We start from the raw sequence: 25,852 nt of genomic DNA, 5'->3' as shown, positions 1-25,852 counted from the left end.
TACCACGGCAGAGAGGGTAAAAAAGGCATATCCTTTTAGCAAATACCCCGGCGGCGTTAAAAATGAACGATATTCATTTGATAACAGTAAATTGGTGAAAAATACACTGGCTATTAACCAATCAAAACCCCGGATTCTTACATAAGGTGTAATTATAGTGCATATTAATTTAGATAATCTTCATATAACAATGAAAATATTAGAAATCAAGTATATTGAAATGTCAATTAATATCACTAAATTGTTTCTTATACAACATGTATAACCCAAATTTTACATTTGAATACTACCTCAAATACCAGTCGGTGATAATATATAGATAAAAAAATATCACGAGTACATTTGATGACAAATAGATTTGAATCATACAGGTACATCACTCTGTTTTGATTATGATGTTTACATTGCAGTGTAAGTGCATCGTACCCAAAAACACAACCATTTGATAGTACCCGCAGATGATTGGCTAATTATCTGTTAAAATGTACAGGTGGGTCGATATGGTATATTTTGCAGTGTTAATTGTGTACATACAAATCTGATACTAACTTTAAGTTCAAATCCCCATATGGAATTTACTGACCCTATATATATCGTATTAGGTCACTAGCACACCGTGTAACGAATCTATCTTACAGACTATCTTCAAATGTGGTATTTTGACTAGCCAGCTATCGAAGTGATCGAGTCTTCAATACTAAGCATTGAGATCCTACTTTCATTCGTCTATACAGATAACAAATGCCAACAATAGACATAATAAGCTTTAAATTGTTTTTTCTTTAATTAATTGCAATAGTTCATTACATGTGTTTTAGTTACTTCATACATTGCTTGATTCAAGCGTCACTGATGAGTCTTTTGTAGACGAAACGCGCGGCTGGCATAAATATAAATTTTTAATCCTGGTATCTATGGTGAGTTTACTTCAATCCTTTCAGATTTCTTTTTTTCAAAGGGAAGTAACCCCGTTATGACAACAATAACAACTTGTTAGCTTTAATAATGTTTTATGAACTTATGTCAACCTTTCATCATCAATTTCTTCGTCTGTTGAATCCTTTCAGATTTTTCCTCAACACCATGTTGTTTTTATGATTGGTTGTTGCTAACCCAATATGTTAACTAACCATGTATGGTTGCTAACCCAATTTTCACTTCCATTAAATAAGGCCGTGTTCACATTGACCAAAACTCGGTTATTTGATAGTGTAACTCACACGTAAACTAAACACAATTATGTTCCCATTGACATGTAGTGTTAATCATGTTTTGTCTACATGCAGTCAATAGTCAATGTAAGCTTTGTGTAGGTTAAGTGTACACAAAAATAAGCATTTAGAACATTGTTTTTACCATGTATATTTAATGAAGAAATGATTTTTAAATAAATTGATTTGTAACAATTATTGATACAGTTATTTACATAAATGTTTGCCTCAACTTTGTTATAAAAACAACTTTACGTAGCTTAATTAACCTTTAATCAAGACACAACGTATCATCATTGCCGAACACATAATTCATTTGAAAAGGTCTTACCGAATCGACTGGACGTACACAGAAATATTTGCCTCTGGCCTTTACTAAAAACGATTCATCATGAAATCGGTTTAGGTGCCGGCCCACCACCTGTTTGCTTTGAATATTTGTTTTTTTTTCAGCATACTGTGTTTTTGCCTTTGATTGCAAGTTCTGCCATTTGGTTTTAACTTCTTTGCCTGTACGACAGTGTAAACCTAGAGCATTGATTTGACATGCTATGGTCTTCCAGACCCCGGTCTTCTGTGCATTTGTAATAGCGTTGGTCAATTTGCTTCTTATTATAGTTAAATTTTGTTCAACAAGTTGCCGGAGTAAGGAAATTTCTGAAGAATCCCAGTTTGATTATCCTTTTTTTCTATCAGCGTCTTCTTGGTTCTCCATTTTGATTCCGTACAAAATTCCAGAAAATGCACGTGAATAAGGGAACTGTTTCAGAACCAGTTAATTCTGAATTGAATAATTTACTTAAAATTGTTAAATAACACTTAAGTAGGTGAAGGCGTAATTAAGCTTTGAGCAACGGATTTTAAACTGTTGTTTAACTGATTATTATTCAAGAAGTTAAGTATCATTTATCTTGTAAATAACGTTTAACTTAAAGGACGTTTGTGCAACCCAGTCCTGGTCAATTAGTCTTTGTTTCATAAAACCAAAAAGGGGTTAAATAGTAAGGTTAACATTTAACAAATTTGATGAACCTAAGTTTTGAATAATAAAATTTAACCTTTTAACCCATGGGTCATGTGGGTTGCTTATAAAAAAATTATAAAAGGACGGTACCTGTAAACTGTAAAACGAAATAAAAGCAGAACGAAGCAAAACAAAATGTCATGAAAAAATACAGATACTTAAAAGTTAATGTATAAAATAAAACCAGAGGCAGACAGTTGTAAGTGGTGAAAAATTGAATAACTAAATACAAAAATTTCAACAAAAGATAATTCATTTTAAAACAAGATGCAAGGCTTTGATAGTGATATTCTTACCTATGTATAATTGCAAAGGTACGAGATATATCAAATCATTTTTAATTCCAAAATAAATTTAATAATTTAAAGTCATATGTTTTTTAACAAAACAAATTGGATCATTATCATGAGATAACAGTATTTTGACAGTTTCAAGGTTTTGCATCTATTGAAAAAAACAAACCTATTCAAACCGGCTTCAAACAACTTGATTTACGTTTTAAAAATTCCCTAACACAAGCATTATAGCGTTTAAGATAAACAATTCAAATGATTCAGAACTATCTGGTTTTTCTCAGCGCCCATCATTTAAGAGTAACAGTGAAGATTGACCAATTCCTAGTAGGGTTAGGTCGAGTATGTATATATATATATATATTTCTACTGTACTTTAAGCAATAAAATGGCTCAATACAATGGCCTTCTTTTACTTGAAGGGTCCCTATACTTTTAGAGTTGAGTGGCATTCATGGTTATGGTTAGGTTAGGGGATTTTTTAGGTTAGGGTTAGGTTTTAGGGTTAGGGCTAGTGTTATGTTTAGATATGCGTAAGGGTATGGTTTGAGGTTAAGAATAGTTTAGTATAGCTCCTTATGGGTGGGGCTCGTATTATCTCAAAGTTTATTTCAAAATTTATTTCAAATTTTATTGTTTTGCTCTACGACTTCTTTCTTATCTGCAATTGTGTCGGCAGATGCATGTATCTTTTGAAAACTCATATCTTTAACCCATTAATCAACTATTTTTGTTCTTTATAAATAGCTGGCCTTCAAATGTTCAGCTTTGAGCGTTCTTGATGAAGGTAGATCCAGAGAGAGCGCTTCGGTCACAACTTTTTACGTTTTTTTTCATCTTTTATCGATTGCATGACGATCATATATTGCCTTGTATCATTAATATCAGTTCTAAAAATGTCAATAAAGTCAAGTAAATTTATAAAGGCCAAATAAAGTAAACCTTAACATCCAACTAATCTTTCAGGATTTGTAAAAGCTTAACACTTTCATATCATATAAACGTATAACATAAACATTACTCAGTTCAGCCTGCATATATGTACAGCGGCAACTATTACATAAATATATGCAGGCTAAAATATTAGCACCCATCTATCCATTTGTAGGTGTCTTTATTTTGAAAATTGTAAATAATTTTCAAAAGTTTATATCAGCAGTAAATCAGTCAGGGGTACTACTTGTACAAGTAATTTTTATTTACTTGAATCTTGAAGTAAAAAAAAATATACACAAATTATGTAATGTTTGAATAATCTCCCAAAATTTTCTTAAAAAATCATTTGTATAAGTAAATTTTCCTTACATTCTAACAAACATTCTCAAGTTTTGAGATGTAAAATCATGCATTTAATGATTTTCACCAGGTTAGCTCATAATTTTTTATTAGAGTTCAATGTTTCATCTCATTAATTCAACAAAGAAACTAATTGCCCAAAGATCTTAAGTAAATGTTTTGAGCAATAAATAAAGAAGATAAATAGAAACCAAACAGACTATAAGAATAAGAATAAGAATATTTTATGTCCAATTAAAGGGCCCTTTGAAGAGCTTGCATGACATTGCATACAAGTACATAAGATAAGATAAGATCAGTAATACAACTACAAGATCAACAAAATAGAGATTTTTGTCATGAAGCCATTTTATGTTTACAATGTTGGAGAATTTCCTTTGTTTCATATGTACCCAGGTAAGCTACACAGGCCTTTTAGAGCCTCTAGTTTGGTTTCATAAGATTAGCTTTTATTTCCCACGAACTGTGCATTCTTTTGTTTTCCCTTTACAATCTCAAATCCTTTACAATCACTTGAGATTGTAAAGGATTTTCCAACAAGTGGAAAGGCCTTCAATAATTGCTCCTTGGGGGCTTGTCAATGAGCAGTGTTCTGAAGATAACAGACAAATGGGATTTTCATTGTCCATGAAATTACACTTAACTGATAAGTAAAGTCATCTGCAAAGGGCAGACAATTTTAAATTTCTATTAGAGCAAAACAAATTTAAGAATTTTAGAAAAGAAGTGTCATAGTATGAAACTTTGCACATTTATTTCTTATCTCAGATCCGTATTTAATTGCCCACATTACTTTACTATGGTCAAGTGTGTTAATTTCCTTTTTTAAAATTGTAATTTGGATGGAGAGTTGTCTCATTGGCACTCACACCATATCTTCCTATATCTAAGTATTTGTAGATTTATTGTTTTCATGAACTTTAGCAGACTGTCTGATTGACCGTTAAATTTAATGTATGATGCAGCTGTGTTTTAACTATATTCATTTCTAATTAGAAGCCGTATAATTTATGTCTCTGTTAGTTTATATTCTGTCCCTATACTTGTGTTATATCTGGAGATGAATGAGGAGATGAATGACGATTTAATGTGTGAGAAAGTCATGAAAGTAGCAAGGGCCTGTGTATGTATGTATGTATGTACGAAGATCCCTCCGTGAACGGAGCACCCCTCAATTGCTGCGAGGGTACAGTGGAATCCGTGTACACTCCCTTTCAGGATTAATGGAGATGTGTCACTATATTTGCAATAATAAAAGTAGATGAATGTTGAGATGCGGGAGGATTGAAGATAGTTAGTGAAAGAGAATGGACGTGTCTTTGTATTAACAATGTAATTTAATGAAAGTATATATATATATATATATATATATAGTGAACTTGTACATAATGAATATGTATATATATGAACATGAGATTTAAGGCAGTGCCTTAGAAGAGCTCTTTGACAGAAGATGGGGTAACTTATTTACTTATACAAGTAAAAAAATCTGAATGTCTTAGGGTAAAAACAAATCACTTGTACAAGTATCCTACAAATTAACTTATATGTGTATATTTATTTTTACTTCCTCAAGTAAATAAAACCTATTATTGTTCAAGTAGTACATCTGATGGTAAATGGTAAACTATTTGGGAATCCACTAAGGTGACACTATTTTTGTCTTGGATACTTCCACAAGAGGCTTCAATAATGGTACATTTTTCAGGTGCGGATCAATGAATTTGAAAAGGTGGGGGCCTAGTCAGAGAAAAACCACTTAACTTCAAGGGAACATGGGGAAGGGGGTATGTTTTTTCCTAAAAAATATTGTGATCCCAATTTGATGAAAAAAATATTCTGTGCAAGCAGAGGACAAAGTAAATATTCTAAATTCTAATATTAGTAAGCTTGATATATATCTAAGATAGCTGCATAGTTTGATGAAAATCCAAGTTGATTTGAAAAAGTTATAAAAAAAATTAAAGATGCCTATCTGAATTTATATAATAATTTTTATTTTTACCTATTGTAAAATTAAATTCTTTCATTTCACAGCAATAAATCAAACTACCTAATAAGCTTGAATTTTGTAAGATCAATATTTAATTTAGTTAGATTCAGTCAGAATGGGGGCGTGTAAAGAGAGTGCTACACTGTCAGCTGCATGACAGATTTTTCCATTCTTGGTCATACACCAAAAGTTGCTCTCAAAAAAACAGTACAATGTAGAACGCTGAATTTTAAGTAAAGCATTCACCTACGGACAATCACGGAATGCAGAAAACTGAATATATTTGAAAATGAAGTATACAAAATATAAGAACCAAAACAATGGAAGAGGTGTTGGCCAAAGTGAAGTTAAGCAGATCAAAATCCATCTAAGGGTTTCTTTAATGCCAGAGGGAGTTGAATTCTAAGTTTCTTTGTAATTTGTATGTAAATGACCTATTTACAATGATCGATTTTTGATTGCCAGTGACAAATAGTTCATGCATGTTCAGGGCGATAAAAAATTAGCAATAATTACATCAGGGAGGGATTGTGCTTTATATTCATATGATGGAGACATAATCTTTCAATTAGTTTAATTGAGGTCTGGAGCTGGCATGTCAGTAACTGCTATAGCTATATAGTAGTCATTAGTTAATTATTATCATTGTCATTTTGATTAGTTTCTTTTGTTTCCTATTCTGACAAATTGACAATTTACGAATGGACATGTTACAAAACACCAATATACAAATAGACAATTTACAAATCGACATTTAACGAATCGACAAGTTACAAAACATCAATATATATATATACAAATTGACAAATCACACAATTACAAGTTACAAATTGGCAAGTTACGGAGTAATTTTGAACCCATTGGCTTTCCATATATTGAAACCTAATACAATTGTAAGTGAATATTTTAAGAGAAGATTTAAATAAAAATCTTACAAATTTCTAAAGTAAACTGGTAAATATAACATTTTCAAGAAAATAAACATGACTTATATAAGCATTACCACTGACTGACATAGGGCCTCTCCTTGTTTCCCAATTCTTGACAAAATTAACCTCACTCCTTACCTCAACAATTAAATCATATGTGTGAAAATGTCTCAGCTTTGAAAAGATCCATCATACATCTCCAAGTGTACAATATGGACAGGATATTTTATATATTTTTAGTCTGTTCTATTGCAGCTTCACTCTGAAAGAAAAGATGTAGAGACAGTAGCTATAATAATGTTAGAGGGCAGCACTGTAGCGAGCAGTAGATAGAGAGATAATGAGATACTACTAGAGAAACCAACATGGGTGTTACAGAAGAAGAGTTAAATTTCTTGAGGTTTTACTTCCTGAATTTGAAGATTGCTTCAAAAGCTGTCAGGGTATATTTTGATTATGTCCATCCTCCAGCAGGACTTGGCGCTGAACTTACCAAAAGTTCTGTGACCTTGAAAGGACTCCGTTTTATGACAAAATTGCAACTGAATATTTTATATCCAAGTCCTGGTGAGTTTCAGCTATGTATGTTCTTGTGATAAAGGTCGTCTGGTTAGAATGGGGCAATGCCTTGTGTAAAGACAGTGCCATGCTTTTTGCACAATAAGAACCCTTGCAACTACTCTTTGAGGCGTCAATAGGTGGCCTGTTGAAAAGCAAAAATTTGGCCTTATCAAAAATGCCATCATTTTACAGTGGCAGTCCAAATTTTCCCACCAATCATACAGGATGGCCTCTAATTACAAGACCTATGCCTACTGTATTTATTTACACTGTGCGGGACAAATTTGCCATTCCGGTATCGGCAAATCTGACTTTGTCGGTTTACAAGATATCAAAAAAAAAATTGCCCAGTAAAAGATTATTGAAAAACTGAAAAAATGCCATATGTCCCAACTTGTCACTGTTGTCACTCTTGTCACTGCAGCTGATTAAAAGTACATTTCCCATGGGAAATTTGATAATTCCCATGGGAATATTAGAATTTCCCATGGGAACATTGGAAGTTCCCATGGGAAAAAATACTTTACCCATGGGAAGTTTAGAGTTCCCATAGGAACTTTAAAGTTCCCATGGGAAAAGATGAATACAAAAAGTTCCCATGGGAATTAATTCTTCCCATGGGAACAAATTTTCTTCCCATGGGAACAATTTTTCTTCCCATGGGAACAAATCTTCTTCCCATGGGAACAATTTTTCTTCCCATGGGAACAATTTTTTTTCACATAGGAACAATTTTTCTTCCCATGGGAACATACTATATTACAATACAAACATTATTTTCCATTTGAATTTTTTTTTCTCAGAAAAATTACAATTTGTTGCAAATTATACTGGATATATGAGAATAAAAGAGAATATACTTCTGCCTTAGCTGGATGGAAAGCTGTAGGGCATAACACATTTTTGGAACCTTGTAAAACATCTCAGAAAAGCAGATTTGTCTCCGGGACAAGTTTGCAATTCGGCTGAGTGCAAAAGTTGTTCACCTTAATTTTTGGAGTTACGTCAAAATGAAGTAGATAACTTGGTTGGTATTGGTTCCCTGATATTTGTCCTAAAATTTTTTGGCTCTAGCACCACTGTTAAAAGTTATGCCCCTTTTTTCAACAATTTCCTTAGAGGAATAGTTGTTTTCCTCAAGGGAAATCAAATTTCCCTAAAGGAAAAAGATTTTTCCTCAAAGGGAAATTGTTTTTTCCTCAAGGGAAATTGTTTATTCAAGGGAAAAAGATTTCCTTCAAGACAACAAATTTCCTCTAAGGAAATCATTGTTCTTCAAATTTCCTCTAAGGAAATTTCTGAACATCAAATTTCCCTTATTTGTTCTTGTTAAACATTTCTTCTCTATACCATGTATAGAAACAGTATGAATATAATTATTACAAGACTGTATAGTTGATGCAAATGATATTCAAAACTTTCATAAATGTTTGACTCAACATTTTAATGACATTGAAAATTGATAAAGTCTGACTGTTTAGATCTAGGTATTGTTCATACTTTTTATAAAATTTAACTATGATTTATAAAAAAAAATTGTAGCAAATGATTCTGTTTTCTTTGTAATTGTTTCAATGCAATACATTAATAAGCAACCAATTTGAATGTCATACCATTTGTGGTGTTCTAAAGAATTTGTTTATATATTTGCAGATTAAATAATAAAATATACACTTTTCGTCTTATTTCAAATTAAAATTGTCTTCTGTTTCAGCTTGTGTACAGTTATTCAATCCACTACGTAAGAATTCAGTGAATACATTATTCCATTCACTTAACATTTTCCTTCAATTCTAAGAGAAAACATTTTTGCAAATTGTTCTTCAATGATCTTCTTCCGTATATTTGATATGAGGGAGCGATGTAAATGAGTGGATAAAACAGGTGTTCCTTTTTTCAACAACAAAATAGTATTTGTTCTGCATTCTCCTTTCTTTCGAATAATATATATAATATGTTGTTGCTTTTATGCAATAGTGTTTTTGTGTATCTATGATAGAACTCTATTTTGTTTATGGGCATTATCATGTGATAATGATGAAATTTCCTGTTTCTTTTTTTGCAGGAAAGCACACATTCCAGTTCAAATTAATCCAATTATGCACTTTGTAAATAAATTTCAACTTTAAGTTTCCTCTTCAGTAATGACCTATTGATCATGAAAACCAAGATGTCTGATCACCTATAAATACACAAAATAAACAAATAAAATGTTATAAATGGAGAGAGAAACAGCAATAAATGTTTTTCATATGTATCTTTCTTTATTAAAATTCATTAAGTAAACTTGAACCTTGGGAAAAATAATTAGCTGTGATGTAGACTAGAAAGTATAAAACGCAAAATAAAGTATTCACGAAAAATTAGTTGATTTACATTAGTCCAGTCTGTGTTTGCAGGAAATTTACATCATAGGTTGCCATATTCCTATTGTGCCTGTCCAAAGTTCAGAGCCTGTAGTTTTTGTAAGTTTAGTCTGACACTAAAATTTAGTGGTTGTTGTTGTTGTTGTTTCATACCGGTCATATTTATTTTTTGTAATTTATTTTGTAATAAACTAGGCAATTAGTTTTACAGTTTGGACATGTTGGATTGTTTCAATTTTTCATCTTTGGGTCTTTTATAGCTGCCTACTTTGACTATAGGCCCTAAGGGTATGGATTTTCTCATTATTGAAGGTCGTCACAGGCCTTCAATTGCTTTCTTAAAGCCATGATAGTTTTCATATTTAATATACCACATCTTTTAATTTTTATAGTAATCATGATTATCATCTTTCAAGTTCAACAACTTTAAAAAAAAAATAAAAGTGGCCTTACCATTTAGGTTTAGTTTGCTTCTGCAAATTTTAAATTGCCTATCATTTCTGCTGTTTATAATTTCTCTGTATCTTCTATAGTTCTTGTCCTATACATAAAAGAGTAAAAGTTATTATTGAATGGCATCTTGCATCAATATTTTTTTTTGCTGTTTAATGTACATGATTTATATTAATGTGTGTTTAATAAGAAGAGTGCACACGCTGAAATGTCACGCCTTCTGTTACTAATCATTGATAATATGTTGATAGTCCTAAGTATAAAGCTTTATCACAACTGTCACATAAACTTAACATTAACCAAGATAAATAAATAAAGACTAATGAACCATGAGAATGAGGTCAATGTCAGATGAACCATGCCAGGCAGACATATACAGCTAACAATGCTTCAATGCAACAATTATTGTTGACCTATTACTTATAGTTTAAGAAAAATAGACCAAATCACAAAAACACTGATCAATGAACCGTGAAAATGAGATCAAGGTCAAATAAAATCTGCGCCACTGACCATGCTGACATATAGATCATAAAATATTTCTATACACCAAATACAGTTGACCTCTGGCTTATAGTATTTAATAGATAAAGACCAAAACTCAAAAACTTAACTTTGACCACTGAACCATGAAAATGAGGTCAAGGTCAGATGACATCATCCCACTAGACATGTACACCTTACAATCATTTCATACAACAAATATAGTAGACCTATTGCATAAAGTATGAGAAAAACAGACCAAAACACAAAAACTTAACTATAACCACTGAACCATGAAAATTGTCATAAATAGCATAGACACCTCTTAGTTTTGAGAACAACATGCGTTAATTGTGCAAGTATAATCATTGATAAATCATGCACAGGATTGACTTTTTTAAAAAAGCCTATATATTGAAATTTTCTGAAAATATTGCATGCATTTATTAATATGACCAATTTCAAGAAATGCGCAAAGATGTGAGATGATTTATATAATTGTAATTTCAGGAGGCCTTTGTGACCTTTGTATGATTTTTATTTTAGTTTCTTTTTTTTATATCGAAGAGTTTAATATGACGTCCATTATCACTCAACTAGTATATATTTTTGTTTAATGGCAAGCTAAAGCATGCCTCACAGGCAGGGATCCAGGAGGGTCTGAGGGTTGGACATGTTGGAACCCCCTTTCTTCATTGTTCTTTATTGGACGATCAATGCATTTGAATTTTTAAATTAACACCATTCGAACGTAAATATATTTCAAAACTAAGACGCTGCAATGTAAAATCCCAGTAGAGCTGGGAAGATGGTAATAAGTCATTCCAAAAGAAAAAAGGACATGCAATCTGTGTTTAACTGCAATTGGCAATGAATTCCATTATTTATTTGAATGCAATTCTTTATTAGTTAAAAAATATCAGAAATCAGCATATTCCAGAGTACTATGTGAAATATCAGAATTAAGCAAAAATGAAAGGACTAACTGTCATTGACAAATATTAACTTATTACTTAAAAATGTGTCTATATATAATTCATTTCAAAGTTAACTAAAATATTATAATGTTAAAATATTATAATATAAAGTAATTTTCCATATATTTTATTTCTAAGTTGTTTTATTTATTTTTTTAATTGTATGTGATTGTATTTGGTAATTTACCTCTTAATTGTTTCACATGTCAATGTGACGGAGTGTTTTTCAAATAAAGCAGATTGTATTGTATTGTATTGAATGGGGACATGTAGTTGGACCCCCCCCCCCCCCCCCCATTTGTCTTTGGTTAGGAACCCCTCCTCGGGTTGTGGGATTTTCTCGTTGCATTGAAGACCCATTGGTGCCCTTTGGCTGTTATCTGCTCTTTGGTCTTTTGATACATTCCCCATTTACATTTCGATTTTATATTCAGTTCTATTATAAGTATTAGACTTCTTGTCACATTTCGGCTTCGTCAGAGGAAAGCGTTCCAGAAATAAAATAGCCTTGCAAGACGTCATAATTATTTGGACTAGATTTTCACCACCATCAACATTGTAAAGCTTGTCTCACTGTGGAAGAAATGAGTTTGGCGCGTTTACAAAAATACAATTGTCTGTGCTGACAGGGGAGTGTGTGTGCATACCATTATTTAAATTTTCTAAACCTTCTTTTTCAATATTTTGTGCATTTCTTGGTAATATACTGTCAGACCTCGAATGCTGCTTTACAAAAAACGATCAACTTATAAGTAATGAAGGGGAAGGAAACTAGCTAAAAAGACCAAAAATAAGCCACAACTAATGGAATCTCATTTGGGGGTTCTGTTCACGGATCTCGCTTTATAGTTACTATTTATTTTTTTTAGATTCCCGCATCCCGCTTACACTATGTAAGTAAACAATTCTAATATTTTTGTAATTTCCTATGTCCCGCTAAACTTCATTTCCAGTTTTCACTAAGTACTGTGGTATTTTACCAATAGTAAGGCCATATATTTCGGTGTGTAGAAATACCGCAAAGGAATTCTTAATGGCGCTGACTAAGAAGAAAGTTTTTGCATTAACTCATGAGGCGGATCCAGGTGACCACCCCCTGGGTTTGCAAAAATGGTGCACCATGTACCAAAAAATGGTGCACATTGAACATTTTGAAAAATAAATTCGTCGATCAAATCAATTTATTTATCGTAATCACCAGTCATAAAGTTAAATACATGTACCTTGACAGGTATGTTCATACAATGAACATGCAATCAACAATCGCTAGTTACTTGGTCGATTCCTTTGATGTTAAGGTTTAAAAATGAAAACCGTCCACAATCTTAAATGTTTTTAGCAGGTAATTTATACTTTTTTTACATTACGTTTATCTGAATTTTTAAAGTTTGTATAATAACTTTTGAATTTTCTCGACCAATGATATTTTTTTTACAATGATGCCAAAATTCAAAAATAATTTTAAAGTCACATAAATATTCTATATTGAATGAATACCCCCGTTCCATCATCTGTTTGTCTAAAAGTTTCGTTCATTCCAATTTTTTAGTAACTTATACCCTCTTTCCTTCAGGAAACGCCACAAATCAGCCCCCTTTGAAGTACCAACGACTTGAAATGGACCTAGCATTGATACGAATAAAAGAGATCAGATTAAAGAAACAACCCCCAACTTACATATAAGTACAAACGACATTGGTTTTGTAAAACAATCAACACGTAAATTAACAAACAAAGAGAAATTTAATTTAATAAGAAATCATTTCCAACCTGGAATAAACTATAACTTTCCTATAAAAAAATATGCAGGAAAGAACAGACTGTTTCAGCTGACTTGGCTAAATCGCTATGATGGGCTAGTGTACTCACCTTCACAAGAAGAAGCTTACTGCATATACTGTGCTCTGTTTGAGGTTGATAGTTTGGGAACATTATCATGCAACCCATTAACAGATATGGCACATGCAAGTACAAGACTTAACTGAGCATTTCGGCCATGATGAGAAATCATGCAAAAAAGTCATACTGAAGCTAGAGCAAAAGCTCAACTTTTTCTTGACAACATTAAGCAAAGGACTACTGATATTCAAACATTTATTGATAAAGCAATGAATGAACGTATAAAAGCAAACCGAACTTGATGTTATAGTTGACATATTTGCACGCAGGCATCCAAGAAAAATGAAATTGGAATCAATTTTATAAATAATGTGTAACTTTTGTCTTCTATAGTTGTGTATTTTCATGATACCAATAAAAAAAATGAATTTTAATTTAAGATTTCAAACGGTGACCACCCCCTAATAAATTCCTGGATCCGCCCCTAATAAGGACACTAAAACGATGTTTTAAGATCACAGAGAATATGGATATATAGGAGGATATGATTAAATACCTCATATCTGTAAAGTTAGGTATCAATAGATATTGTAATTTTGAAGTTAAATGACTTTTTAATCAACGCGTGCCACTCGGCACGTGACCAACGGCTTATTGCAAATTCACTAATCATCATGTTCAATCAACCTAATCCAATACACAATTGTCTTTTTATCGTTACTTATAGATTAATTAATGGTTGTTGTTGAATAAACCTAACGGTTTAGCGTGGTAAAATTTCAAGTTTATGAAAGAAAAATAAAATAAAATGAATTTTGTGTTTTAAAACTTTGCCATTGTTATATTTTGTTTTCAAGGAAATTGCTATGCAAGCTTTTATTAAAATTAAAGAACCCTATTTTTAGATAAAAATTGAGACAAAAATGCTTTTGAGATTTCGTTTCCTTGTTAACAACACAAGAGTTTACATATATATTATCATTATACCTTGAATGAAAGACATATGCATGAGTGTATGTGGTGTCCGTGGGGTTCTTCAAAATCCGATTACAGAAGTAATATAGAAAAACTCCAAGAGGTAAAATTATGTTACGTTTTAAAAAGAGACTATAAATCATAACTGTCTCCTATGAACAATAACTTTAAAACTGATGTCAATGCTTTTTTTTTACAATTCATCTTTATTTCAACAATTGAAGATGAATACCATTTTATTTTATAATGTAATAAGCATCTTGATGTAAGAAATATAATTCACAATGTGCAGGCGCGAATCTAGAGCTTGAAGCGGAGGTTTGGGGGAGGGGGTACGTGATAAATGTTTAGAATACTAGAGAAGTTTTCTTGTTATATAAAACCATATGTTTTTCAATAAATGGCAAACTTTTTGTTCATCCGGCATATGGTTACTCTAAATAAACTTTTGATTACAGATCGTATCTACCCGTTTTGCAATTGCTGTATCACCCTAAGTGAGGCTAATAATGATATGTATAATAAAATATAGAGGTGGGCGTATGACATTTGCGCCGATTTTGAAAATATTCATTCTTTCATTTGCGCCGATTTCATTTTTTCATTTGCGCCGATTTTATATTTGCTCCTAATTAGATTTACAGGTAAGTTAATACTTGTACATGTACTATGTACTGTACTATACTATTGGTAAAGTCTGGTTATAAATGCTGTTCATTTATGTTAATTTTGATTCATATTGTTCTGAAACTTCATAGTAACATGATAGACATATTGCACACTGAAACGAGTCGAGGAGTCAATTCTAATCATCGAGGGCCATACATATCGGATGATAAGTGTCCTGAAACACATTTTACTAATGTACCATAAAATCGTGTACAGCCAGAGTCACCACGGATTCTATTGTCAAAACACAGAACGAGCATAACCATGTGGTAGATGTCCGAAAGACAGCGGGTACAGTCAATGTAAAGTCTGGAGATGTATCTTGTAGGACTTCTTCCACTACCCGTGGTGAGCAGGGAACAACAGTTATATACAAGTTATGATTGATAATTCATTAAATTTGTACAAGTGGCTAACTGAGGAGGTCTATAATGATAAATGAAAAAGAACATGACTTGGATTGAGAGTTCATTCATTGGCACTCATACCACTTCTTCTAATATCTATTCACCTGTAATATACCTGTAAAAAAAATCGGCGCAAATGAAAAAAAAAATCGGCGCAAATGAAAGAAAAAATCGGCGCAAATGAAATGCAGATCGGCGCAAATGCAAAACGCCGATAGAGGTAGCAGTCTTGGATTGTCTTAATTAAATCCTTTGATCCTCTAATTATCAATTTACCCTCTGGCCAATGTAATTATGACTTGTGTATACTTAAAGAAGTTTCTATATATATCTTTATTCTCATAAAGCAAATGCATTACATCGGTACAGAGATAACAAATACAACAATAAATATTTACAATATGTACAAAACAAGCGAGAGAGGTTACAAAAGTTACAAGCCAGGAGTACATCACGGGCCGACAAACACAAGTATTTATATTTTCTATAAAATAAAAAAAAAGCTTCTTCAGAACTGGTTTTCTTGTACTTGACATAAGTTCAGAGAATTTAACTGCCGTTTTGTAAAATATGCAGTTAAAAACTCTTTTCGTTTTTGATTGAAAAATTTGCATTCAAATATAAAATGATATTCGTCACCTATTTGTCGATTGTTACATAGACTGCAAAAGCGGTTTTCTCTGATTACGTTTTGCCATCTTCCTGTTTAAATCGGCAACTTAGTATTAGTCGTTTGAAATCGACAAAAAACAATAGCGTCTTTGAAGTCCAAAATATTAAAATATTCTTTAATTCCAAGTTTTTCTTAAAAATTTTGTAGTTTATACCTTTTGACGAATTTTGAATGAGGGAATTCCAGTTCTGAATATATTGATCTAGCAATCTCTGCTTTATGACAGTTTTTAACCATTCTTTATTAACAAAATTTTGTGACTCCCATATGTTTGAGAAACCATGCACAATCTTGAAATATTTTTTGTATAAACAAGATCCATTTTATCTGGTTATTATGTAGCGACAACGTGTCACCCTATTCAATATATAGTAAAGATAACATTAAAAAATATTTTAAGATTTTCAAGCGGTGTGGTTGGGTGTCACGTTGACAGGGGGCTGGGTTCACCTTAATTATGATTAAAACATGTTTTTTGTACTGCCTCTTATTAACAGAAACTAAAATCACATTAAAAATGAAAAATCAGAATATATTTTAATATAAAATTTGTAGAACAGAAGTTAAGTATCCCATAAAACATCATGAATCATTATACATGCAGAGACCAAAGCAGCAAAGATATAGTCAATAGAATCTATTTTCATTTGCCTATGTTCTATCCTTATAAAACCTTGCTGTGGGGCATGGTCTCTGACATCAGAAAAATGAATGAAGTATTGGAAACTGGACGTTGTAGCAACCAAATATAAATCCTCACTTTTCCGTGAAGTGTACACAATTATTTGTCTTTTTAAAATTAAAAGGATTAAAAATTCCCAAACTGAAAAGAGTTGAAAATACTTTATTACTTTAGAAGTAAAAATTATAACAGACAGAATAAATACGGCAGAAACAAACAAATGGGAAAAAAATAGAGAACAATTTGAAATACCATATATACATGTTTAAACAGTATACTAGCAGATTATGAACGGGTCAAGGTTGAGCGAATGTGAATTTCTACCTATTACACTATTTTAAAAGGTGACAATCACCTTTTTGAGGCACGTGTCGAATACACATTAGATAACTTTCGAATTAAAAAAGGTATAATTGTAAAATTTAAAATTATGAATTTTTACAAAGTCTATTTTTATATGCCATGTCCTTTGTAACAGTTGTATCATTTCATCAGGTCCTTAGTGCACAATTTTGTTCTTAGTGCACTAAGGAGGTCCTTTGCGGTATTACTACGGACCCCATATATTTGAAGCTGTTCAAAATATTGTAAATTATAGGTACGTGTATCAGATTGAACAATAATTGTCATATATATAAAAAGAATAAGTAATCTGGTATGAAATATGTCCACTGGACGACCGTGCAAGTGCTATATATATATTATAGCCAGTCAAGGTCGTTAAAAACTTCCATTTGTTGTTGTCCACTGAAAATAAGCTCTTGAATACACGAATCCCCGTTTTATTAATGCCAAATTTATTTGTTAGTATTTCTTATTCTTTTTCTTATGATTTTATCATATTTTTTTTGTGAAATTTTCTGTGTGGTTGAACATGAAATTGCCTCCGATGCTACAAAGAAAATTTGTTTAATGTCAAATGTTGGAATATATGCTAAGTATTACACGTGGACAGGATGTTCCCCAAAAAATAAGTTATACACACCCCGAGGGTACACGCTAGTGTCATATGGAAAATTACTGGGTCACCTGTAAGATGGTAATCAGCCATGCAACTAATCAGGTTACTTAGCTGACCATGTCACTTCAATTTAAAGTTTAATCGGTAGATCAAAATGATAAATTCGTTTTAATTAAACATTTCAGATCTAAAGGATTTATCATTATAATGAAGTGAAATAATTAAACCAGAGTCATATCGTATTATTTCTCAAAAGATTATTTATTTTCATATTTTTTTTTTATCTATGCCGGGAAAGAATTGAAAACTGTATTTATAATTTTTAAATTTATTTTATAAAAAATCCGTGTAGGTCTCATGAAATGGAACCCACGCATGCCTACTTAAGATTTATAAAGGAGTAGGTTCAGTAAGACCCCTTTTCGGCCCCAAAATATAGCAGTTTTACTAAATTGTATAGTACTAGAACCGAACACCTGTTTTGGGATATATATACATATAGTTAATTTACCGTAAATAACTGCGAGAAAATGAATAATACACAAGTTGATAATTGTCTCTTCTCTGCTTATTAATTTGCATGCAATATAGTCCAGTCATTCTATGGTTATACCTCTAATTGCAACAGAAATGTTTTTTTGCGAAATTCGATAGAAACATAACGTATAAGAAACATATCAAAAATCGAGAAAAATCGAAATAGGGGAAAGTCGTGAATTTTGCCCCCAAAAAAAATCTAGATTTTACCTCAGATATCATGACAGACAGACACAGACAGAATATATTATAGTGTCACATACCAATACTGAACAATATCATACATAATAATATAAGTATAAAAATACAAATAAGAATTTAAATCGAAGTTAAAATATCGGTATCCAGCCATGACTGACTTATGAGACACTTTTGCTTTATAACTTATTCTAACATTCATTTACAAATGAATAAATAAAACTTTTACATCACATTTAAAAAATCAAAAAAATCTGTTATACACAATATTTTCTGCGGTTAAACATAACATATAAAGATTTTGCTAAAAAGGCTTGTATACAGTCATGTGACATCAGAAAGATAAATTTGTCATCATGATTAAAATCGTAAAAATTTGGGTTAATTGCACTTGCTTTCATAAAAAGATCATATCGCAGATCTGAATAAAATTCACAATGCATTAAAAAATGTTTTTCGTCTTCTACACAATCAACTGTACAATATTTACATTTTCTGTCATTAAGAAGAGTTTTTGGCTTGGTGTAACGACCTGTCTCTATAGCTAAAGGTAGAGATCCATTTCTAAAATTAGATATCATGGAAAGATATGGCGCCCGTAGATTGAGAATGACGATATGGGAGACAACTCGTAATGGTCAATAGCTGCAGACGACGCATCTAGGTTCCATCCTTTTCATTCTGGTAAGTTAATATAAAACTTATATATTAAAGTTTTATACGTATTTAACATTCTTCAGAGTTAAAGCTACCATATTTTGGATGTTTTTTGAAAGGTGTAGATACACGGGAAACGTCAAAATGTAGTAGACGACAAAAATGAGTTCATTTCGGTTTGCCTCGACGTCGAGGTCTCTAATATGATAAAAATAATATGCAAGCAAAATCAAAATAATTGAATCTCACCTTAACAGTTTTATCATTTTTTGGGTAATGATGGATGCTTGTGTTTTTTGTCGGGTGTCTCTAAAAAATGGTGAAGAAATAACACAACTAAGAGAAAAAGGATGTGACACTGTTAATAGGGCCAGCCAAATCAGAAATGGTACAATCGATTCAAAAGCTGTGTATCCGTCTTTTGTTGATATAAACTCAGAGCAAAACATTGCCTTTGTCCCAGATTCGTTACAAAAATTACTACGTGCATTATTTAGTCAAAACGACTCTATTGTTAAAGTTGCATCTGTTGGCCAGGCTATTATTCAGGCTTCCCGACCTAGAACACTTATTGCACCGCTTCAAATTACCCTCAGTGTACAAATGCAACATCACTTTGGATCAAGATTTTAATTGGACACTTTGAACACTCTTGGTTTTGCTTCGTTCTACACATAGGTTCAACGTTTTGAACTTAATGCTGCTGCTGCTGCTCATGACAGAACCGACACACAGTTTGGGAATGGCACTTTCGTCCAGTACATAGCTGATAATGTAGACCATAATCTGCGAACTTTAGATGGTGGTCATGGAGCATTTCATGGTATGGGTATGATTGCAGCTGTCACTCCGGGATTCAGACTTGACAAAGCTGTCCCTAGGCTGTCTCGCACACAAAAGGAAGTCTCTGACTTTGCAAAATTTAACATAGAATGTCATAAGATGCAATCTAAACAATCGTTACAGGCAGAGTTCGCAACCATGAATTATGAGCCAAATATGATAGATACAACGTGGAAGTAAGACCTTCTGTCAAAAGTATGATTGCCTTTGACATGCAACCGACCCAGTTGGTCAGCAACTATGCACAAAGTGATGGTCGGTGACTACCCGGGAAAATCATCTGTTGTTTTTTTTGCCAATGATAAACATGGATCCTAGTGATCTCACATGTATAAATTCAACATTTACCTTCATAGGCAAGCAAGCAAAGGCTCAACAGGGTGTACCTATTTTGACATTTGATCAACCCCTCTATTGAAGACAATGACCATTATTAAAAATGAACCATCGAACAGTCCTTTAAAGTCAGTTATCTTAAGACTTGAAGGCTTTCATTTAGAAATGAGTTTTGTAGGCGCCATTGGTCAATGATGGAAGGATCAGGAATTATTGAGCTACTTGAAACAGTGTATGCACCAAATGCAGTAACTCATATGACTAGCAGAAATGCTATTGCACGAGCAATAGGGCACATTTTCTGATAAATAAGACTCTTACGTCAAGATTGATTGATTGATTGTTGGTTGCTTAACGTCCAGTTGAAAGTATTTCGTGCATATTCAGGCCAAGAACTAGTTCACAATAAATGAGGTAGGTCTTGTCATAATAGAGGCCATAAGGGATGATAGTCGGGGAAATTTCGACTGCCACTGGAAAATGAGGGTATATTGGATAGGGACAGCAATTTTGCCTTACAACAAACCACCTACGTTCCCTCAATTGAAATAAACGAAAACGACGAAACTCAGTATGTCATTGATGGCGGCTCTCTTCTCCATCGTATACACTGGCAAAGCGGACTTTCTTTCGGTGAAATTTGTCAAAGGTACGTTGACAGCGTTGAACGGAAATACAGTAATACTATAGTTGTATTTGTCAGATGGATATGCTTCGGGTCCAGATAATAAAGATGCCATTCACCAGCGGCGCACCAAAGGAATCATAGGAACAAAATTTTCACAGATAGAACTCCTTTCAAATCTAAATGATTTACTTGTAGAAAAAACGGACTTAAATGTTCAGTAGCTTGTGGCGAATGTAAAGGAACTGGTTGTACAAATTCGAGCAAAACAGTTGACATGGACGATTAAGTGACAATCAACTTCAAAAGATTTATGTAGAATACGCAAAAAACATTATTAGCACAATTAAGGGGTTTTGGTCAAACATTGCATTTTTTTGTTATCATATAGAATAAATATTTTGGTTTCAAAAAAAAGTATCATATCTGTCAATCGGCTTTTATAGTTGTTATAAGATCTATTGAAATAACGAATTGATCATTATTTGATCCATCTAAACACTTTTAAACATATATAAAATTAATTTGAAGACTCATGATATACTAGTAATTTGATATTTATTACGAAATCATAAAGTCCCAGTTTTTAATGATTTTTCGCTAAAATACTAACATTTTCACCCAAAATTTTTACTTCCTATACTTTAAAATTTGTCATAGTTTAAAAAAATTCATTACTGTTATAAGATCTATTGACTTGATCAAAAATTATGTACGTTGCTATTTTCGTTTATTAGTCACAACAAATTTCCAGTTTTCAGCGATTTCTTTCTTCAAAATCCAAGTCTTTCACCCAAAATTTTCGATTTCCAGAACTTTGCAGTTCATCAAACTTTAAAAAAAAGGTAACTGTTACAAGATCTATTGACTTGCTTAAAAATTGTGTACATTGCTGTTTTAATGTTTTAGTCACGGCAAATCTCCAGTTTTCGGCGATTTTTCATCAAAATTCAAGGTTTTCACCCAAAATTTTCAACTTCCTGTACTTTGAAGTTCATCATAGTTTTAAAAATTCATTACTGTTTTAAGATCTATCGACTAGATTAAAAATTATGCAAGTTGCTATTTTTGCTTTTGAGTCACGGCAAATTACCAGTTTTGAGCGATTTTTCACCAAAAATCCAGGTTTTCACCCAAAATTAACAATTTCCCTTTATCCAACCATTTTCGATTTTTTTTTTATGTTCAACAGTAGACCTAAAGCAGCTAGAAAAACTAGAAGAACATTCTGTTGCAATTAGTTTGAGGTTTGGTCATATTTTGGCTATAATGAATAGAATAGAATAGAATATTTTATTTACCAAATTAGGGCCCCAGGAGGGCATATGATACAGACAATATTATTATAAACAATAACATATGCAATACACACACAGTAAAGATATGTAACAAGTGTTATAAAAATAATAAGATAAAATAATATAACACAGAAAATACACTCAACGAAATAGTAGCAATGTATTATTATTCAATGAATACTATGTTGAAAATGACTCAAGTGCACCCGGTAAGTGTATCTTCACTTTGAGAAGACAAACATGAGGCATTAGTAGTTTGTGCGGAGAAATGTCAATATATAAAAATACAAAAAAATATAAAAAAGAACCCAATAAAAACCAAAGCAATTAAGCACTCCCACATTTGACTATGAGGTATACTGCAAATAACAAAGTTTATTTAATAAAGGATATTTAATATGACTTATCTGCAGAAAGCACCAAGAGTCGGTGCTTAAAGGGGAGTCCCTACTTGTACTTAATGCAGATGAGTCAAGCTCCTTAATTATTGAAAATATATTTTTAAAACATATTTCTAAGATTATAGATTCTGTGTCCAGCCAGCAAAGATCATCAAGGGACGGTGCCAAAGAATTTGAAATTCTTCTTATGATCTGTGCAGGCTTAACAGGGTATCCAAATTCATATTAAAGAGTTATAATGAATTAGTTATTGCAGATTAAGTTGTACTTTAATTTTAAGTATCTTCTATATATTTGTAAAATGCAAATAGTACATTAGGATCCTCATTATTCATTATCCAAATTAATTTGTTATCAATATTTAAATTTTGAAAGTTTGGACATGATTTTAATATATTTTGCATCATTTCCTCTCTTTTTAATAAATGAGTGTCACATTTAAATAAAAAATGAACTTCATCCTCAACCTCACCTGAGGTGCACCTGAGACAAATTCGGTTTTGTCGAAGAGTACCCTGGTATCTACCAGATTCAATTTGCAATTTGTGAGCAGATATTCTTAATCTAGTAATACATTTCCTTTGCTCAAAATGTCGAATTATTGACAAATAATTTTCAAAACCATAGTTGCACTTGAATGTTACATAAGTTCGTAGTTTACCATCTTTATGTTTGTCTAGCTGTTTTTTCCACAATGCAGTATAGTATCCCTTAACTATCTGACCACAGTGTAGTTTAAATGTTGAGTATTTTTCAAGAATATGTTTTTCTATGCCTGACATTTTTTCCCTTAAAATATTAATTGATCCATACCAAGAGGTTTTCTTTGTTTCAAATAGCTTTTTAGAACAATTATATGCAGCTTTTAACAAGGGAAATGATGAGCCAATATTTTCTAAACGATGCCAATATCCTAAAACATGTTTGACTATATCATAGTGAAGTGGAAAACGGCCTAATTCAGACAAAACTGCAAAGTTTGTACTCTTCCTATTAACGCCTAAAATATATTTGCAGAATTTAATATGAAGTTTTTCACAAAGTATCCTTGAGTAAATTGTATCCACTGTTATGTTTTCTTTTTTTAAACGTGCAGTAAAGGGATTGAAATATCCCCAAATTTCACACCCATATAAAAGTATAGGCTTTATTGTATGGTCAAAAACATTAATTGCATTTTTAACAGTAAGATTATGCACTAAAAAATCATTACATAGTTTGAAGTATGCTTTTAAGGCTCTTTGGTATAAATCATTCTGAGCATATGAAAAAGAACATGATGCATTAAATTGGATACCCAAATATTTATAATTAGATACACACTCCAGCTCATCTTTGTTGAAAATAAATTTTTGAGAGATATGTCTGCCTGCCTTGTTGAATATCAACACCTTAGTTTTTTTAGTATTTATATCTAAGCACCAGTCATTGCAAAAATTATGAAGTTCATTTAATTTCTCTTGTAGTCCTTCAGCTGAGTTAGATAACATTACAATGTCATCAGCATACATAAGGCAATGAATGAGTTTGCCATCCAGCATAATTGGATCTCTGGTTTGTGTAAAATAGTCTGGAAGGCTATTTATAAATATTTTAAACAAGTTAGGACTCAAGTTATCTCCTTGTTTAACACCAAGCTTTGTTTGAAAGAATTCAGTTATTTTATCATGTATTTTTATACAAGATCTAGTTTCAAGATACATATTCTTTATAACGCTATAAAACCTTGAACTAACCCCAATCTCTAACAGCTTAATTCTAATTCCTGTATGTATTACTTTATCAAAAGCTTTATGAAAATCAACAAAGCAAGCAAACACTCTCCCATCCTTAGTATTACAGTATTTATCAAAAATACATTTTAAAACAAACATATGGTCAGATGTTCTTGCCTTTCTTGTGAAACCTATTTGACAATCATTAATTACATTATTTTCTTCTAAAAAACTATCCAACCTTATATTAAGTATACTGTTAAAAAGCTTACCAATTGCATTAGTGATTGTTAGTCCTCTATAATTATTTGGGTCAGTGACTTCACCTGACTTATGTAATACTGTAATATAACCTTCGGTCCAATTTCTTGGGTATAAACCATGAGACAGACAAGAATTAAATATTTTTGAAAGAGACGATAGTAAAACATTTTGACTGTGTTTAATCATATTGTTTGAAATGTTATCCAAGCCTGGTGATTTGTTACAACGTAGTTTAGAAATGGCAAAAGAAATTTCTTTCTCTGTTATAAGTTTATCAAGATTATTAAAACAAACATTTTTTTCAAGATTATCTAGCTTTTTTTCCAACTTAACCACTCTTTCTTTGAATGACTCATGTAATTGATATAATCCATTGAAATGTGAAACCCACACAGATGGTGACACAGCAGAACTATGGTCCTTATTATCATTATTTTTTAAATCATTAATTAACTTCCAATAAGATTTAGGATTATCATCATGTAGATTCTGTAACTGCTCAACAAGTGATTTTTTATATTCTTTATACTTAAATTTTCTAAGTTTAGAATATTGCTTATTAAGCTTATAATAGTGACCTCTCACTAATGGGTCATAAGGAAATTTTGAATATATTTTACCGTAACTTATTAATTTGTTTCGAAGATGGTACAAATCTCCATCAAACCATTTTTTTGTCTTTATTTTCTTATTTCTTAGTTAATTTCTTTTTAAAGAATTAGTAGCAGCAGACAGGAAAATATGTGATAATTCTGCTGCAGCCTCATCGACAGAGGATTGAGACTCTTTGATTATACTTTTATTAAATGTATCAATTTGTGTTTGTATATCTGGTAATAATAGAGCTGTCTGAAAGTTTGTAGGTGATTCATCTGACCATATGAAATTTGGAGATTTATCAAACATATTAATATTACAATCATTATCATCAACAGTAAATTTACTTGACATTTCCCATTCCCTGAGCCCATTCCAGTATACAATGACAATCTGAAATAGTAGGCATAAAGTTGTGAACATAAAAATATAAAATTTGATCCAGAATACTCTCCGACACCATCACATAGTCAACCACACTACTGCCGTTTGGCGTATAACATGTGTACTTTCCAAAAACATCCCCGGACTAATACTTTCTCTGATTTACTTGTGAGATCACCTGTAATCTGTTATATAAATTCTGCCA

General features: G+C 31.8%; 1 protein-coding gene and 1 long non-coding RNA gene across 2 annotated transcripts in view; one reads left to right on the top strand and one right to left on the bottom strand.

Moving 5' to 3' along the window:
- Positions 1 to 6,794: 6,794 nt before the first annotated feature.
- LOC139528861 (uncharacterized) overlaps positions 6,795 to 25,852 on the top strand; it is a 39,059-nt gene continuing 20,001 nt past the window's right edge. Inside the window, exon 1 of the mRNA XM_071325078.1 lies at positions 6,795 to 7,313. Coding sequence (XP_071181179.1) covers positions 7,112 to 7,313 — 202 coding nt within the window. The 5' untranslated portion in view covers positions 6,795 to 7,111. The remainder of the gene's footprint in view (positions 7,314 to 25,852) is intronic.
- Positions 8,733 to 12,326, bottom strand: LOC139526865 (uncharacterized). Its single transcript, XR_011665207.1, has 3 exons — positions 12,234 to 12,326; positions 10,127 to 10,214; positions 8,733 to 9,489 (listed from the first exon to the last, which is right to left on the bottom strand). It is a non-coding gene; the product is annotated as an uncharacterized lncRNA (long non-coding RNA).

This window comes from Mytilus edulis, chromosome 6 (genome assembly GCF_963676685.1).
Source record: "Mytilus edulis chromosome 6, xbMytEdul2.2, whole genome shotgun sequence".
Lineage (NCBI taxonomy): Eukaryota > Metazoa > Mollusca > Bivalvia > Mytilida > Mytilidae > Mytilus > Mytilus edulis.
Note: the sequence above shows the minus strand (reverse complement) of the source record. Positions and strands in the feature narration are given on the sequence as shown.